Genomic DNA, 20026 nt, shown 5'->3' with positions numbered 1-20026 from the left:
CATTACAGCATTACATAAGTGTCAGATGTTACTATGGTATACTGAGGTAACATTACAGCATTTCATAAGTGTCAAAGGCTTTATTGACAATTACATTAAGTTTATTCAAAGAGTGAATATTTGCAGTGTTGACCCTTCTTTTACAAGACCTCTGCAATTCTCCCTGGAATGCGGTCACTCACCTTCTGGGCCACATACTGACTGATGGCCGCCCATTCTTGCCTAATCAATGCTTGGAGTTTGTCAGAATTTGTGGGTCTTTGTTTGTCCACCCGCCTCTTGAGGATTGATCACAAGTTCTCAATGGGATTAAGGTCTGGGGAGTTTCCTGGCCATGGACCCAATATTTAGATGTTTTGTACCCCGAGCCACTTAGTTATCACTTTTGCCTCTCTCTCCAGTTTCAGTAGACACCGGGCACCAGTCTGTGCCCAGAGTTTACCGCGCATGCAAAGTTTCCGCTGCGGCCATTTTCCTGGCAATTTCTCTACTGCACATGCGCAGAACGCCGGAAAAGTGTCCGCTGCGGCCATTTTCCAGGTGTTCTGTGTAGCGCCTCTCCAGCTGACCTGACTTCGGAGAGGTAAGTATTAGGAAGTATGGTTGCAGGGTGTGCGGTGTGGGCCCCCCTGGACCCAGGGGCCCATGTGCTCCGCACACCCTGCACCCATTATAGATACGCTGCTGAGCATTGTGTCAGTGTGCATTTTACCAAATTCCGGTCTGGCTTTTTCATGTTGCTTTTTTCAAAAGTGGAGTCCTCCTCAGTCTTCTTCCATGTAGTCCACTATTTCTCAAAAAGCTCTGGAAGCTGCAATCAGTCACTGACATGGCTGACCGTGTAAGGGAGATGTATCAAGCCTTGGAAAGAGATAAAAGTTCCACTTTAACTGTCATTTCAAAGTCTGCGCTTGATAAATGGCAGTTAGAAGCTGATTGGTTGATTTGGGCAACTTCTCCACGTTCTCTCTCCAAGGCTTGCTACATTCCCCCTTTATCTCTTGGAAAGTTTTCCTCCGCTCTTTTTCTGCCCTTCTCACTATCCTTCTGTTTAATCTGGGGTCGATTTTCCTCTTGTGGCTGCATCCAGGGAGGCTGGCTACGGTCCCATGGACTTTAAACGTCTTAATAATAATATTTTCAACTGTAGTCACGGCAACATGAAGCTGCTTGGAGATGGTTTTATAGCCTTTACCTGTAACACGCGTGTCTTATCATTTCTTCCTGATCTCCTCCTCTATTTTCTCGGGTCCATTGTCAGTGTGGTGCGCACGGTGATACCACACAGCGGTGACTACTTCTCTACATTTAAATTGGCTGGATGACTGAATAGAAGTTTGAAAACGTGTGATGCTAATTTAAGAAAGGAATTCAATGTATTATCTTTTCTAATGGGGTATACAAATCTGTTAAGCAATAATTTATCTCTATTTAAGGCATGCAGGTATACATAAGACATTTACTTTTCATGTCATCAGTTTTCAGGAGGACTGAAGCATTGTCTCCGTGAGCTGTAAGGGTACCACCAAATGTGTCCACGTCTGTAACAGTCAGTGTTTAGATCAAAATAAGTCTATGCAGTTGTCCGCGCATACAAAATTAGGCCAGATAATGCTCATTATTGCATCATGTACAGAACAGATGCATGCGATCCCATCCGTTATCCTGACATTTTATATGGGACAAACAATCTCAGCGATTAATCTAAAAATTAGGAACCGTTGTCAGCTCAGACACATTCGTGGAAATATGTGTTAAAGTTTGACCAATGCTAACCTGAGGAACATGTGAGGGCACTAAGGACCTCATTCAGAGCCGGTCGTTAGATGCAAGCGGTCGCACAGAATCAGGGCGGCCACGTGCTCCTGAACGGCCGCCTCCTTGTCGATCGTTAAGCTGTGGGTTACCACCCACAGCTTAACGACCGACCAGGTTGATGGTCGCGATGGTGATCACCATCGGGGCTTACGACCAGATCCTAAGGTTGGGTCTGGGCACTCGTAAGCCCCAGGGAGCTTCCTGCTCTGATGGAGCAGGAAGCTCCCCACTGACATCACTGATGATGTCAGTGCGGCCACCCACAAAACGGTAGGCGTTCCTTAAGGAACGCCTCCGTTTTGGAAACCACCCCCTTCGACAGCTCCCCCTTTGGTAGCGAGCTCCGGAGCGTCAGAGTTTATCTGTCACTCCGGGGATTGCGCACGCGCAGTGCGGCCGCTGCACATGCGCAGGCCTTACCATCGAGTCGGTTACGAGCGCATCGGCCCTCGCGACCGACTCTGAATAAGGTCCCGAGTCCCAAGGCGGGTTCAGTTGTTTTTTTGGGTGCCCGTTAATTATGGCCGCCCAACGGAACTATTCAATTGTTGCTCCAATCCGGTGCGAGTGTTGCTCTGTCAGCCGCCCACGACTAATGGGTGCCCCCCAAAAAATTTAATTCCCCCTCATTTGCATAACCAGACGACAGCGGATCAGACGGTTACTTTCATTCATTTTGTTGCTTCAAATGTAGGAAACATTCGGTAAAATTAAACTTTACTCACAGTCGGGCGTCGGAAAAATGTTATGTTGGGTGTGCAACATAAAATGCACCTTTCAAATGTTTTTTTTTGGGAGGGGGGTGAACGGTACCCGATACCATTGCTTACAGTGCAAACTTTTCTTTTTTTCTTAGTCAAACTCATTGTCTGCATGATTAAAACTATAGAAGTGACTACCTCCTAGAGCAGCTGAATTGGGACCCACCACATTGTACGGTAATGTAAACACCAAGTCAGCATTCTGCTAGGACACCCTCTCACTATTAGTCCCCCATAAGTCTGCCAGCACCGCAAGAAAACCCAGCAGCAGAATCTGATCTGGAGAAGGAAACGTGTCCTGCGTACACCGTGCCAGCAGCAGCAGCCGTTCCCCCCCCCCCCCCGGACACGTTTTTCCAATCATCCTGGGGTTAGCAACGTCTGATTTCCTATGGGCTCTGGGACTTTACAAGCTGGAGAATATAAGAGCGGCTGCTTAAATAATCCATCGATGATGCGCTGACTTATATTTTCCGGCCATCGCTGCGGTATGGTGACTGCATGATGGATTTTACCGTCTGGTTTTAATCTACCCCCTCTGTTTTCTTTATTTCAGGAGCAGACTTTGCGTTACAGTCTTATGTGTGTGTGCGCTTTGACTGACAGACCTTTTAAGCTGGGGCCCTTACTAAAAGTAGTCATTATACTTGCATTGTACATACAAACATATGACTGTCACACGCACAGTAATAGTACACATGCCACAAATAGGTAACAGAATGACGGTGCTCCACATCGCCACCCGCTGGACAGCGGTATGTACTTATGAGGCCTGTCAATTCTCAGGTGTTTTTTCAGGAGTCCCCACCAGAATAGTTAGACCAGTGTTGGCTAACCTTGACACTCCAGCTGTTGTGGAACTATATATCCCAGCATGCCCTGCCACAGTTTTAGCATGCCCTAATAGCAAAACTGTAGCAGTGCATGCTGGGTTATGTAGTTCCATAACAGCTGGAGTGTCAATGTTAGCCAACACTGAGTTAGACCCTTGTTAGTATGTCATCCCCAGCCTGCTGGAATCCTTTATCCCAGACATAAAATTTCTTCCACTAGCGGTTCAGTAGCTACACCCCAATACACCTCCCCTTACTAAAAGGTAAACATTGGAGCCTTGCTTGTTACTAAGAGACAACAACCAATGTGCTGTAGCCAGGCCTTGTCTCACTCATTGATGAATACCAATGGCCGCCATGAGCCATAGGGCTGAGGCTGTTTCTATACTTCCAGTCTTGACCCTACAGCAGGCACAGAGGGGTCTAGGACTGGGAAGTGGGCACTAAAAGGCAGGATCACCTGTAAGTACCCAAATTGAGGGGGTCGGAGGTGGGAGTGAGGTATTGGAGTCTGCATTGAATAGAAACTGTTAACTGAGATCAACATTGTGTAACAAATATTGGAATCTACACCATTTAGCCATCAGTAAGTGGGGTCTGCATTGTATACCTACTGGAGATTGGGGTCTGCATTGTCTATCTCCTGGAGATTGGGGTCTGCATTGTATATATACCAGAGATTGGGGTCTTCATTGTATATCTACCGGAGATTGGGGTATGCATTGTGTATCTACCGGAGATTGGGGTCTGCATTGTATATCTACCAGAGATAGGGGTCTGCATTGTATATCTACTGGAGATTGGGGTCTGCATTGTATATCTACCAGAGATTGGGGTCTGCATTGTATATCTACTGGAGATTGGGGCCTGCATTGTATATCTACCAGAGATTGGGGTCTGCATTGTATATCTACTGGAGCTTGGGGTCTCGTTGTGTATATATACCAGAATTGGAGCCTGCATTGTATATCTCCCGGAGATTGGAGCATGCATTGTATATCTCCCGGAGATTGGAGCCTGCATTGTATATCTCCCGGAGATTGGAGCCTGCATTGTATATCTCCTGCATTGTACCCTGCAGTTTTCTTGATTTCATCCACCCAGGTTGATGCATTCAGCATAGAGTTATTTTAACTGAGTACAATCTCTGGTAGAAGCCAGAGCTTCCATTACTCAAACCTTTGTGGAGCCCAGAGAGCCTAAAACACTGAATGAGCGACATAACATCTAGTACTAACCAATCGGCTTCCAATTTACATTTTGCAGGCTGAGTTTAAAAAATTATACTTAGGAGCTGATTGATTGGTAATTTTTTATTTTATTTTATCTCCCAGCTTTGATAAATACCCCCCGTGTGTTTATAATGCCCCTCGCAGCGATCCCCATGAAGCACCGGCTGCATACATGAAGGACAGGCAGCCAGCAGCTCCTTACGTGTAAAGCTCTCGGCTGCTGCTCCTCCATGTCATTGTTACGCTGTGAGTGCGCCGCTTGGCCATGATGTCATAGCCAACTCAACACTTCATGTCCCAGGAGGATGGGGTGCTGCTCCCACCCGCCACCTGCAAACATAAGCCATGGGGGCGCAATGCCTGAAGTGTTGCCACATCTAGGGCACCCCCTATGCTAGTGCTGACCCTTACTAATCATTGTTTTATAATTGTATAAATGTAAACGTGTTACAGAAATTTGCAGGACAGGTCTGAAATAAGCGTCGGGCGCATAGAAATGGAGGAATCGTGTTATTGCATAACGAGGCTCATCAGTCTCCTACTGGGGTGACCAGAGAGAAGCTGCCATTTTGTCCGCTGAAGCGATGGTCACGAGATGTCAGTAATATTAAACTGACCTGTTTTTCACAACAGCATCACAATTCTGGTGACAAAAGGGGAGGGGTCCCTGATTCCTGGGTGGGGCTACAGTCGGCATGGTTACATGGCACAGTTTAGGTGGGTTGGGGATGTCCTAAAGTGTCCTGAGCTTTTTATTTGAACTATCTGGAGACGCCTATATAATAATTGCAGATGGTCTGTCCCATCTGTAAGGGAGACGGGACAGATTTAGGATAGGAAGACTGGGGTAAATATGGGAGCAGGGGAATGGGAGGGGGGTATAAGACAAATTGGACGGCGGTGATGAGTTGGAATGGGTGTGGGCGTGAAACAGAAAGGGGGCGGAGCTGATCTGAGAGGTGGCAGAGCGCGGAGACTGAGGTGGCCCGCCATAGGCCAGGTCCGTTGTACAAGTGCAATCAATAAAGAATCCGTAGTAGTCACTAAGTGATTTATATGCATCAAATATTTATCTGATTTTCATATATGAATAATAAGCGAGTAAAAATTGGTGGTGTCAGTACATTTCCATTAAAATAGTTACCAGACTGGCAAAGGTCTCTTAATCACCGCCCTTCCTAAACCTCAGAAAAACCATTTACAAGATTGGCTTTACAACGAGCATGAAATCACGCAGCGATCCATCTTCTCAGTCATACAGCCAGCTGTACGCTTATTATATACGGCCTTCTCCCTTCTCCAAACGGCCCTTGTCCCCCGCAGGCTCACACCAGCCCAGCTTTGCGTCTATTTTACGGTAAAATCTGACTGTATTCCTGACAAATGCAACTTGGCTGAACCCTGCCTGCTCCTTGTACCCTGAACAGATTTGGCGCGAGTCCCCGAGACTAAAGCACAGCCGCCTCTGTTTCCAATAAAGACAAAAAAACATATGAAAATAATCGTAATCCTGTCCCAATTAACCTAATAAAATGGCTGGAAGTATTAGGCTGTCCCTGGATCAGCCCTTTCTGTAACTTTTGTCTCCTCGTTTACAGTAAAATGTACTCGTCTACTCGTCTTCCAGAGTTTTCTCAGACTCCTCTACAACTCGTGTGTCTGACATTCGTTCAACTGGTCTGCTTCTCCTTTATACAATATGTTGACAGAACGCTCAACATAACAGGGATTCCTGCTCTGCCTCTCTTTTTGGAATGGCTGACCTTAACCTGTGTCTCTCATCGCTGCTCCATGGAATGGTCTGAAAAGCCGCCTCTTTATCTATTTGAGCAAAATGTGTAGCCTGCCCCAGTCAGACTGACATTGCTTTGGGAATAGAGGAGTTTGAGTAGTGACCTTGTGCAGGTTTAGTTGGTTGTTCATCAAAGTAGAGGCCGCCATTTTGTGGGCTGATCCAGACATCACGAAACCAGTTCTTGCGGAACCACTGTCCTCACGTAGACAAAAATCGTTTCCCCCCCCTCCCCACTAGGTAAGAAACCGGTGTAATTTAAGCATATTTGCCTACTTGAACTCTCGGTGGATCCTGCTTGTCTTTCTTGGGAAGAGGGCAAGGCATTGGTGAAATGAAACGAGTTGTCCCACCCACAGTGTTTTGCCATGGGTTCGGCAGTGATTGCGCAAATTGCGTCGTTATGCGTCCTGCACTTGTCCATTGGCCCCTCCTCTCTTAAACCTCCAGGTAGGCAAGTCATTGCAGATGCCCCTGTAACATTTAGTCACTCGGTGACCTCATAGCTTACTAGGTATTTTGCGGAACTTACAGATGTGTCCTCATACATCCAACCTCAACACGCAATGCGGAGCAAGACACCTGTCATGAGTGAGCCACCAGGTCCCGTGCGGCACTGCTTGCGCTAGGCATCTTTTTCGCCAAAAAAAAGGGTCTTGCTTGCAATACGATGTGACAAGGACGCACCAGGAGACCGCATTTATTAATATGATATGTGACACTTGTATATCTGTGTGCGACTGAGTCTGTATATGAAGGACAAACGAACTTGGCGTGGGAAAAAAATGCGGCGACCGCTGCGTGGTAGCACTTTGTATACTGATTCAGACGCAGTCGCATCCAGATATACATGTGTCACATATCAAATCAATATGCAGTCTCCTGATGCATCTAAAGTACCACATACATCTACGACGGATCGCCGCGATACTGCGTTGCCGCGTTGGAGGATCGGTGAAATCCGTTTTGCCGATCACAATCATAATGTGATCTTGATGGACACATCAGTGAAATTTAACATGGAGAATTTCACCGATCCTCCAACGGATCGCGGAACATTGATGGCCGCCGGTCGGCATTTCCAGTTCCATCGCATGATCGCGAGACCTGTCGGTAGATGTATGGGGGCCTTTAGTTGTGTTGTTTTGTGACTAAGACACATTTTCAGGAAAAAAAATGTGAAATAAGAAGAGCCGCATGGAACCTGAGACGCCGAGAGGGATGTTTGGCGCAACTGTAGAAATAGTGTCAAAGAACACCTATGTACTACACATTTATATTTTAAATATGATCAGCCTATCCATGGAATTACAAAAATATTCTGTTATAATATTGAATTATTAAATAATTTAGTTTAACGCACAGTGGGCCTAATTCGGAGACGGACGCTAATGCGATTACAGCTGCGTTTTCGTACGCAACCCAGCTGCAAAAATAGGGTAATGTTTGCAAAGATCACCTGAGTATAAAGACGCCATATGCTACCTTCTTACCTGCGTGCGACAACGCATACCTGCGTAAATATCAGTTACATCGGCAGCCATGTTGCCCTTGTGGAAGGTGTGACCAGCCGCAGACTCGCCAGCTCTCCTGACTCTCCTAGGCGAGTTTGCAATGGCTAATTTATGCACGCCCATGTCATGGCGTTCAAACGGTCAGACACGCCTGCGTTTTTATGACCACTCCTCATTACCACCCCCCCAAACACTGACAGCCTGTCACTTACTTTGCGATGGATTCCTCTGTACGTCCGTAACCACAGCGCGATCGCTGCGCACGCGTAGTGCGACTTTTACGAATGCGCAATGGCAAACAATCGCTCGACCCGCGTGCGCATTCGCCAGTGCGGCCATTTCTGAATCAGCCCCACAATCTGCAAGCAACGCAGATGTTCACATAGTTGAGTCATTTTTTTTTCTTTTGCAAATGCGCATGCTGGGAAAGTTATGAAAATTCCTACGGCGCAATTTTATTTCTCGGCTTTCAGTAATGCAAGCGAGCGTGTAAGAAAACGCCGGCCAGAAGCTCCGATATTAAGTATACAGTGTTCAGTTCTGGAGAGATTCCCAGCAGTATAAACCTTCTGATATTATTCTATGCACCCAATCCGCCTGTGCTGATATCAGGATTAGCCCGGACTGCTCCGCATCATCAATCTTATTTTTCCTGAGACCGGTGGCAAAATTCCACCTGTCCCGGGCCCTAACCTAAACGCAGCTACTTATCATCAGTGTGACACCAATAGTCATGATTTAAACGCGTGACCTTCTGCAAATTAAATCTGTAATAATTCTATGCAAACGTAGTCATTCATTTTTTGTTTGCCATAGAAAAGCAAGTGAGTTTATCCATTCTTCACCTCGTCATGCCATTTAACGGCAACACCTCACATCCATTATTGATTTAGCAAGTGAACACTTCCTGCTTGGACATAGCAAGACGAGGTCACATCCATTGTTTTCAAGACTCTTAGGACCTCATTCAGAATCGGTCGCGAGCGCCGATGCGTTCGTAACCGACTCGATGGTTTGGCCTGCGCGTGCGCAGCGGCCGCACTGCGCGTGCGCAAGCCCCGGAGTGACAGAGAAACTCTCTCGGTCCGGAGCTCGTTACCAAAGGGGCGGCTGTCGATGTTGATTGACAGCTGCCCCGTTTGGTAGGCGGGCCAGGGGGGTGGTTTCCAAAACGGAGGCGTTCCTTTGCGAACGCCTACCGTTTTGTGGGTGGCCGCACTGACATCATCAGTGATGTCAGTGGGGAGCTTCCTGCTCCATCAGAGCAGAAAGCTCCCTGGGGCTCATGAGGGCCCAGACCCTACCCTAGGGTCTGGTCGTAAGCCCTGATGGTCGCAATGGTGATCACCTTCGCGACCATCAACCTGGTCGGTCGTTAAGCTGTGGGTGGTAACCCACAGCTTAACTAACGACCAGGAGGCCGCACTTCAATAATGAAACGGCCGCCCTCATTCAGAACGAGCGGTCGCTTCTTGCAACCGCCTCTGAATGAGGTCCTTAGTGCCAGGACAGTCTCTCTTATGACCAGGCCAAGTCTATCCCTTCCTTGCAGAATTTGACGTAGAATATCCATTAATACAAGCCGGCCTTTCCCTAAAAGGGTACGTCCCATCGTAATATTGCTTGATCGCTGTTCACCAGGAGCAGTTTGAAGAATGTAGGAGTATAAGTTTGTTTGTTTCATTTTAATCTTTTTATATTTTTATTTTTTCTTGTAATCCTTCTACATAGAGAAGAGCAAGTATGGAGCTAGAGACCCGTAATGGAAGACAAAACAAAGTGAGCTGGGAAAACACCGGTAAGACCTAAAAACCCAACTTCATCATACGCTTATAGACCGTAAATAATTGCGTCTATAGAATTATATGTTTCTTGGCAGAAAAGACCTGTAGTAAGTTCTGTCATTGTTCTTATCACTGCTCCAATGGCGATTGCCATCTTTCTCCAAACAGTGCTCTTGTCTGACGGTCCCCAGTACAGACCATCATTGATTAACGCGTTTCTCCGCACAGCATCTATCGTGGTGACCGTTGACTCGGAAGAAGACTGCCCAGATGTTGAGGTAGAGGAGGACGAGGGTATAACCTTTGTGGCTCGAGCGACAGATGAGATCCTCCATGGCGTTAAAGTCTCAGGTAAGACTGGAGCTATAGATGGACTCCCTGCTTTGGATATTCATCTGCCTGTGTGGTCACAGCAATACAGAGATGGATTAGAAGAACCCTGCCTATCCATTGACCTGTGATCGGATGGCTGGCCTTGAAATGCTTTTGTGTGATCATATGTTGTTATTTTCTGCTATCCGTTCTGTAAGAAGTCAGTGAGTAAGCACATTCCATTTTACGTAGGGACTGATGGCTCACCAGAGGCCCTTCTTCCACTATGCTGCTAATGGCAGAGAAGGGAACACAGGCAGTTAAATATACAAAATAACTTATATATGTAAGTACATACAGTGTAGAAACAATCCATTCCCTTGTAAGGAATATCGCAGTGATCTAGTTTCCCCCATATCCATGTGATTCACATTAATTTCACATAAAAGCTTCCCTGGGGGTCCCTCACCTGGGAACCCCAACATTTGCTTTCTGTAACAGGGTCCCAGTGCTCACATATAGCTGGGACCTTTGCCGACCACCTTCGGTGCTGCTTGGCTTCTGCGGCAGGAGTAATCTAACACCTCAGCTACTGTATAATTGAAAGTATGGACCCTGCTGAATACAGAATGATGGGGAACTGACCCCTACTAGAGTACAGTTATCAGTAAGGGAACTTGTTTGGTAAAATAGATGTTTACAGTTTGGAAACCTTTTTAAATCCTGAATTATTCACATTCGGTTTATTTGGGAAAACACTGCCTGAAGAAGACCTGAAGAGCTAATTCGTGAAACGCGTTGCAGCAACAACAGCGTGAGATTACTCATTTTATTTTACTTTTATGCTTTATTTTGGTTTAAAATATCTTTGTGTCTAGTCTTTTAGCCTTCTTATTTTAATCTGGCACTGTGATACATTATTATTATTATTACTATTATTATTTTACATTGTTTGTTTATTATTGTGAGATTGTAATCTCCAGGACAGTAATATATTTTTATCTATTTTGTATCCATTATAAATTGGGGGATTCGCGCCCACACTGCTTTATAAATGAAGACCTACATTATTGATACATTGGATTCTGTGACATAGTAATTTTGCCATCTGTTTATTATAAATTGTCACTCGGGTACAATTCCGTGCTAACCTTTGTGAATCCGCATTACCTCAAGGGTTCATTACCTATCCTAGTCGGCGCCGGAGAATTAGTTCTTTTGTCCTATTTGAGAAAACTCCAGGTGTGACAACTTGACACAAATTTTATATCCACAGGGATGTTGGGAGTCTGCCAAAGTCCTCGAATTGTCCCTCCGTCTCCAACCATGGCGGAGAAAGTGCTCCCATGGAAAGGGGAACCGGATGAGAACACCGTCCGCATCTCCTCCGAGACCACGAAAATAGTCCCCGTGGACCTACAGAGGTCCTGGAAGCAAAGCATCTCCTCACTAGAGAGTATCGGTTCTCCGCCAGCCCCAGACTTACAATTAGATGGAGCAAAGCCTTTGAGGCAAGATGCCCGCAGCCCCCCCGTCCTTCAGACGCTGCCAGAGACCTGTAGCTGTTTCCCTTTTACTAATTCTCCCTCGCAAGGAGCGAAAAGTCACTTTGACCCCGCAGCCATCCAACAGCAAGAACTTCAGCCTTTAATGCCTAGAGGTGACTTTTCTTCTGGGTTCAGTCCAGTGTCCAGCAGACATGGCCATAGCAAGAGACTATTGCAGCTTCATCGGTCTTCTAAAATCTAATGCTGATTGGTTATATCGGGTCTGGCTAATAAAATACCAGAAGTCCGGCTAAGATGACGGTTGTTGTGGCTGCTGGTCCTCCAAAGTTTCACTGGACTTAGAAGTACAACCAGCAGGTGGAACCTGGCAGCGGAGCTCGGTTGCGTCTGCGTAGAGTGGAAGACGCTTTTCTTGGAGTACATTTGCCAAGTGCGCTGAGCACGACAAACTTTCTACAGCGTCCATGATATGTTTTCCGTCATGGAGGTGGTTTTTATTGAATTTTCGGTAACCAGATCTCACTGTAACATTTACACTCTCTGAGTTCATAGATCAGAGGCCATTGAGTGAGATTATTACTTGTCTCAAAACATTTCTTATGCAGATGTATTTTGAGGTATCCGCAGATGCCCCATGGGGACAGTGATGAATGCTTTGTTTGCATTTACTGTCTATATGGGCAGACTCTTTGGGAGCTTTAGGGGTTTATACAATTTGTGGACCTGAGTTTCTTAAATACATTTTTAGGAGTATTCTGTACAGGCATTTACAAGGAAGCAGGTCCTATATAATTGTATGTTTCTTTACGCATTCATTTAACCCTCCGCAGAATTGTACAATTATTTAATGAAAAGAGAGAGAGAAACTTTTTGTTAAGGAAAAGATTGTATGAAGTTTGTTTTACATAGAGGTATGTTTCACACCACAATCTTCTTACATCATTATGAGAGTCACCAGCTCTTTAAACTATATAACTCTCAGTCTGTAGCTTCCTGCTGCCTACATTCTCATCCTCATATCCTGTCACTGTCACATGCAGCCCTGTCTTCACTAATACATCACTAATCTCCTGATATACTCTGTGCTGCTGGGGACCCTGCTCCTCCCACTATATAACTCTCAGTCTGTAGCTTCCTGTTGCCTCCATTCCTCTCCTCACATCTTGTCACTGCCCCTGTCACATGCAGCCCTGTCCTTACTAACACATCACTCATCTCCTGATATACTCTGTGCTTCTGGGGGACTCTGCTCCTCCCACTATATAACTCTGTCTTTGTCTTCCTGCTGCCTCCATTCCTCACCTCACATCATGTTACTGCCCCTGTCACATGCAGCCCTGTCCTCACTAATACATCACTCATCTCCTGATATACTCTGTGTTGCTGGGGACCCTGCTCCTCTCACTATATAACTAAGCCTGTGGCTTCCTGCTGTCTCCATTCCCCTCCTCACATCATGTCACTGCCCCTGTCACATGTAGCCCTGTCCTCACTAATACATCACTCATCTCCTGATATACTCTGTGCTGCTGGGGACCCTGCTCCTCCCAATATATAACTCTCAGTCTGTAGCTTCCTGCTGCCTCCATTCCTCACCTCACATCATGTCACTGCCCCTGTCACATGCAGCCCTGTCCTCACTAACACATCACTAGTCTCCTGATATACTCTGTGCTGCTGGGGACCCTGCTCCTTCCAATATACATCTGTCAGTCTGTAGCTTCCTGCTGCCTCCATTCCTCACCTCACATCATGTCACTGCCCCTGTCACATGCAGCCCTGTCCTCACTAACACATCACTCGTCTCCTGATATACTCTGTGCTGCTGGGGACCCTGCTCCTTACACTATATAACTAAGCCTGTGGCTTCCTGCTGTCTCCATTCCCCTCCTCACATCATGTCACTGCCCCTGTCACATGCAGCCCTGTCCTCACTAACACATATCTCGTCTCCTGATATACCCTGTGCTGCTGGGGACCCTGCTCCTTCCAATATACAACTGTCAGTCTGTAGCTTCCTGCTGCCTCCATTCCTCACCTCACATCATGTCACTGCCCCTGTCACATGCAGCCCTGTCCTCACTAACACATCACTCGTCTCCTGATATACTCTGTGCTGCTGGGGACCCTGCTCCTCCCAATATACAACTGTCAGTCTGTAGCTTCCTGCTGCCTCCATTCCTCTCCTCACACATGTCATTACCCCTGTCACATGCAGCCCAGTCCTCACTAACACATCACTCGTCTCCTGATATACTCTGTGCTGCTGGGGACCCTGCTCCTTCCAATATACAACTGTCAGTCTGTAGCTTCCTGCTGCCTCCATTCCTCTCCTCACACATGTCATTACCCCTGTCACATGCAGCTATAATTCATCTCCTGTATGTGTATAACTTAACAAATCCGTACCGTACCATGTTTTTCCTGCAAAGGAAGTTTAGCAAGTTGCCAGTCACTCTGTGCCTGTTGTGTTACAGGCGCAACTCCGTTTCAACATGGCAGCAACCTTCTGCAGGAGAAATGAAAGCGCTCACAATGGACATATTGTTATATTATTCAGCCGAACAATACATAGTATACAGTATATTAGTGTCAATTAGTGTTTTCACAGGCTCTTTAATGAATATTTACAGTATATATATGTGGATAGCGAGCGGGCAGGTCTCCCATATGAAATCATAGCTGTGTTCTTTCAGTAGAGTAATCTGCTTTTCTAGCTGATTATGCTGGAATCTTAATGCCGCTGACTTTATGGAGGAGCTTTCAGTACAGTACAGTATGTACAGTACAGGGAGTAAAGTGGAGGGGAAGTACAGTACAGTGCAGGGAGTGCAGTACAGTACAGGGGGAGTGCAGTACAGTACAGGGGGAGTACAGTACAGTACAGGGAGTAAAGTAGAGGGGAAGTACAGTACAGTGCAGGGAGTGCAGTACAGTACAGGGGGAGTACAGTACAGGGAGTAAAGTAGAGGGGGAGTACAGTACAGTGCAGGGAGTACAGTACAGGGAGTAAAGTAGAGGGGGAGTACAGTACAGTGCAGGGAGTGCAGTACAGTACAGGGAGTACAGTACAGGGAGTGAATGTGGCATGTGATGGGCAATTCACTAATACGTGATCTGGCCATTATTATCAATAAAACACTTTTATACGTCCTAAAAAAAAAAAAAACACTTTTCCCTTTTTCACACTTTTAAATTATTTATTTATTAATATGTATATGGCGCCAGATATTATATAGCACATTAGATATGAAATATATTTATTACAGTATGAACCGTCTCCGTATAAAAACAAAATTCCTTTGTGGGATAATTTACAAGCGCAAAGTAATTATCCCTCACAAAGCTTTAACGTCTAATTTTTGCACTGTCGTCCTAGTTATACTTTCTTACATATCAATAATAATAATAATGTATTTCCTCCTCCTGTTGTCGTTCGCTGCCTAATGCTGGATGCTCCCAGTAGTATATGAACGGAAGGGGACCTATTCAACAGGCGCTCTGTTCCCTTAAAGAGAAAAATGGCTTCTGCCTGTGTAATGAATTATGCAGAGATGAATACGGTCATTACAATGGTTTTTATATGTTTTTAACATATATCTTTCAACTGGATGAGTCCTGACTTTCTGTGGTCTCCCTGCCTGATAGGAGGGTTTTCTTCTTAATATCTAATCTGACTCTGGAGACCACTGAGGATCCAGGTTGCGCATTTTATATTAATCTGTGATTTTTGTACAGCTATAGTAGTATTTTATTACTGAAACCTTCCATGTACTCAGCGTCGTTTGTCAGTTGATTTCTTGAATAGATGATGAACCAAATCCATTATTTTTAAGTTTATGATCAGTTCTAAATCCTTTAGTATAAAAAAATTTAATTCCTGCACCTGGTCGGTTTTATGAATGTAAGACCATAAAGTAGAATTACAAAATTCAGCCTATTCATTGATATTTATGTTTGCTAGAATTTAGGGCCTGATTCAGACCCGCTCGCGAGCGGTTCGATGTTTGGCCACTGCGCATGCCGGAGCCGGCTCCGACGTGCGCATGCGCGAGACCCGGCTAGCGACGGGCACTCCGTAGCTACGGGTCTCGCACCAAAGCGGGGCAGCTGTCGATTTTGATTGACAGCTTGCCCCGTTTTGGAGGTGGGCAGGGGGAGTGGCTGGCCAAACTGAGGCGTTCCCGAAGGAACGCCTGCCGTTTGGGGGCGGCCCCACTGACATCACGAGTGATGTCAGTGGGTGAGCTTCCGTCTCTCTCTAATAGAGCCGAAAGCTCACTGGGGCTTGCGGGAACGTGACCCTACCACAAGGGTCTCGTCGCAAGCCCAGATGGTCGAGACCATCACCTGGGCAACAAGAACCTACCACAAGGGTCTCGTCGCAAGCCCGATGGTCGCGATGGTCTTGACCATCGCGACCATCTTCCTGGCTGCTCGCAATAGCTGTGGGTGGTCACCCACAGCTAAGCGAGCGGCAAGGAGGCAGCACAAAAAAAAAAAATACGCCCTGATTCAGAGCGAGCGCTCTTTCAGAGCGTCCGGCTCTGAATCAGGCCCTTAGTTGAAATCGCTGCTACCTAATTTTTTTAAAGCTAAACCAGATTTTTTTAACAAAACGAAAAAGAACAGTGTATAAGGCAACGCGCATTGGGATTTGTGTTGTGATACAATTTAATAAGAATAAGAATCCGCCTATTTTATTGAACCCGATACTATGATGGATATTTTTATTTTGACTCCTGAGAGTCTGTACTTTGGATCCTAAAGATTTTTCCGGTTTTCATGGGATATTTTGGGAATAGGCGTAAATACCCAGATAAATTTAGGATCTAGTGCCTAATTCAGCATTGCATGCGAGGCGGCCACACCGCGTGCGCGAAAATAATTGCAAACATTCACCCATATGCAGCGTTGCACGCGTCTATGCCCAGTTGACATCCAAGTCAAGGTGCGATTGTCAAGTGTTGCTCATAGTTGTGTGTGTTTGTCAGGGCCGTAACTAGGGTAGTGCGACCTGTGCCAGGGTACCGCAGGGCAGGGAGTGCTATTTGGGTATGCAGTCGGGATGCCAACGGTCTAAATGCCGACCGTCGGCATCCTGTCTAATACCGGCAAGGGTGTAATGACAGGCGTCGAAATCCCGCCGCCTGTCATTTTACCTACGGCGGGAGCCCGACGTCCAGCGTCCCGATTGAAGGTAAGCCGGGCGCGGACAGCTGCAGGGGGGGGAGGCTTAGTTTAGGGGCTCCCGGGGGGACTTAGGGTTAGGCAGCCCCCTGGGAGGGTTAGGCTAGGGGAAGGGGGGGAGGGTAGGCACCCCCCCACACCCTCCCGGGGGAGACTTAGGTTTCGGCTGCGGGGAAGGGGGGCTTAGGGTTAGGCACTTAAGGGGGGAGGTTAGGGTTAGGCACCCCTAAAGGAGGGTAAGGGTAGGGAATTAGGTTAGCGGTACTTACCTAAATTAGCAGTCGGGATCTTCACCCCTGCCGGGCTTCCGCTGTCGAGAGTTGAACCGATGACCAGCGGTAAATCATGCTGATTCCGCTGTTTGGGCCTGTCAGTTTTCCTGTTCATTATCATTCTCACTTGTAGCTTCCTCTTCTTTTATTCCCAGCATCTCCTATCTCTTCCCTGCACTATCTTATGTCCCTATTTGAAAAATGAGGAGGAGGCGCCAATGCTCTTTCTGGCTCAGGGCACCAAAAAGTCTAGTTACGGCTCTGGTGTTGGCCTCCTAAGCTCAACGCTTATCCAGGAAACAAAGTTACATGCAACTCTCAGCCAGCCCCATAGAGTCACCAGGGGCTGGCACAGGTAGATTACCACCTGGCACCATGATAAATTGGGTATTTTGAAACAACAATATTTCTGTTTGTGAAAAACGCTCGGTCAAAGACATTCAAAGCTGTGCGGTCAGATTGTATTTAATTCAGGTAGGCCGAGTTGGAAAATGTTTTATCTTAACGCCATTCATTTGTACAGTAATTCTTCATGAGGCTTCACTGTCTGTCTGTCTGTCTGTGGGCTCATCTAGGTTTTATTTTTGATTTAGAGTTTTCTACATTTCAATACGTTTCTGATCATTTGTCACAAAAAATGCAGCGGACTGCGGGCACATTATTGGAAGTACAATAAAAAAATTAAAAAAAGTGTTGGGTTTGTTCAAAGTGGCACATGTTTGGATAAGGAAAGGGTGTAAATGGGCAGCGGTCTCAGGCTAAAGCGATTGGAGGGTAGCACTTCGTAAACGCAGTTGCGGTGGCAATATTGCACTTTTTATGTATGCATAAATGAATTAGGCACCACTTCACCTGGCGTCTGCAAATAAATGAATGTAATGCTAGATCGCAATGTCAGCTAATAAACAACTGTTGTGTACTGGGGCAGTACTTTGGTAATTTGTCATAATAGTGTCTTACTCACTGGTGGTTGGGATCTGCAGGTATGCGGCTGGGCCTGTTTGGGCGTTGTATTAATGCCATCTAAGCAATGCTATATATTATAGGGATGGATGCAGGTTAAACCACTCATCTCCGACCCCCAAACATAGAGGTCCTGGTCTATTAAATCTTGGCAAATGGTTGGAGCAGGCAGCGGAAGGAATGGTAACACCAAAGAGGCAGGAGAAATTTGGAGCCTGTTAAAGGTGACTTAGACATTGCAGACTTGTAAGCTCTAGGTTCTGTTATATAGATAATGTACAGCTGTCACTCACCTCGTGATGTCACTGGTTACTTCATAGGCTGCAATCTCTCCCGGACATTCAGTGAGTCTCCCGAAATTTCAGGGACATCTCCTGTAGCGATGGAGGAGTAGTCTACACTCCTGTGTGCCTTTTTCTTGAGGAGTGGGCAGGGTCTTGTTGACCAGAGTCACTGCGAACCCCCATCATAGTCCCGCCCCCGATGTGTGATGATGCCTCACTATTGCCCAAGACCTCGTGAATTAGCGCCATGGCGTCGTTCACATTTGCCATTTTGACCTGAACTCCAGAATCCCCCAGAGGGGATGTCCAAAACTTGGCAAGTATGTTTCTCCTTCGCAAATTATTATTTGTGTTTTAATCTCATTTGTATTAGCATTTCCTTTATTTTTCTGTGGAACTGGGTGAGAAGTGCCAGGCTGGCAAAGGCAGGTGAGACCAGGTAGGGCTTAACCCTTCAGCCGCCAGTGGGATTCGCAGTTCAGCCAAAGGTTGCAGCACAAGGAGCCGGTAACCTGATTACTGTTTTCCCGGCCTCCCTCTGACTCAGTGTGAGGATATAAATCCCCGGCATTCACAGAGGACTTGCTAAATACCTTGTCACCACCTGCACAAAGCTGGCAGTGTTGACTTGGGCAGCCTGGATCAAATACCCCCCCTCCTTTCCCAGGGCTGATCTGAAATCCTGAGTGTTACAGTCCCTGGAAACTCATTGTTAACTGAACTGAGCACGGAAGCCTCAGGACCCCCTCCATCCCGCCATCTACGTCTGGGGTCCAGTGTGGGCCAGGAATTGAGTTCATCTGCGATCACTGGAGACAATTATCAGGTACGTTTGTAGGAAATGGATCTAGAGTTTTAACAATCTGCGGAGTGTGTCAGTAAGTGGTCATGCAGCACTGTACAAGCGTTGGTCTGTGTACTGCAGGGTGGATTTACCCCCAACTAGCACTGTAATATGAGTGTGAATTACTTTATGGCCCACAATAATCACGTTTGAACGTTTATGACGTACTGGGAACTACTGATGTTTTAGATGGGGATTACAAGTACTCTACCTGGAAAAGCCAGCCATATAGTGAATCCTGCAGTACCACCTCTGACCACTAGGGCTCTCCTGTTTCAGGCTCATTTATCCCATTGTACAACATGTAAACTATGCTTCTGTAAGGGTTCATTGTATCTAGTAGTTTTTATGTTTGAACTAGCAATGATTTTTAGAAAAAAAAAAATGAATGTACGCAGGTAGTGTAAAGTGGATTTTAGGGAGTGTAATGGATTTCTGGGAGCCAGTATATATTACATATAAATACTATATATACAGTACGCTATGAGTAATGGTTAAATATGATGCGCGGCCTTTGACAAATAGGGTACAATATAAATCCAGTGGACAATGAAGAATGGTACGTGCGCTCTAATAATCAATTCTGGTGGTAAATATGGGATCAGCTTACTGGTTAGGTCACCACTTAACCCAAAGAGTATTCACATAAAAGATGAGCATAAAAATGCGTGGACCAGCGAGCGCTCAATCCTATACAGTTAATTGACACTAAGTGAACGGCCAACTGTATTGCTGTAATAATACACTATGGTAATACCCAGCAAATGGCGGATACTGAGGTAGGTGTAATGTATATATTAGGCATATAGTAAACAGTCGAGAGTATTGTAGGATCGAAGGGTACACATTTAATCCCACATACAATGATGATGGATTGGTCCAAATATACAGTAGAACACAAATAAATAAGCAAATACTG

At 46.1% G+C, this 20026-nt stretch overlaps 1 protein-coding gene across 1 annotated transcript in view; it reads left to right on the top strand.

Moving 5' to 3' along the window:
- SLC9A5 (solute carrier family 9 member A5) overlaps nucleotides 1–16795 on the top strand; it is a 137782-nt gene extending 120987 nt beyond the window's left edge. The window contains exons 14-16 of the mRNA XM_088476767.1: nucleotides 9682–9748; nucleotides 9963–10085; nucleotides 11323–16795. Of these exons, the coding sequence (XP_088332893.1) occupies nucleotides 9682–9748; nucleotides 9963–10085; nucleotides 11323–11795 (663 nt within the window). The 3' untranslated portion in view covers nucleotides 11796–16795. The remainder of the gene's footprint in view (nucleotides 1–9681; nucleotides 9749–9962; nucleotides 10086–11322) is intronic.
- Nucleotides 16796–20026: the final 3231 nt, after the last annotated feature.

Source organism: Taudactylus pleione, unplaced genomic scaffold (genome assembly GCF_031769625.1).
Source record: "Taudactylus pleione unplaced genomic scaffold, aTauple2 ptg000194l, whole genome shotgun sequence".
Classification (NCBI taxonomy): domain Eukaryota; kingdom Metazoa; phylum Chordata; class Amphibia; order Anura; family Myobatrachidae; genus Taudactylus; species Taudactylus pleione.
The sequence above is the reverse complement of the archived record's forward strand: the minus strand, read 5'-3'. Positions and strand labels throughout refer to the sequence as shown.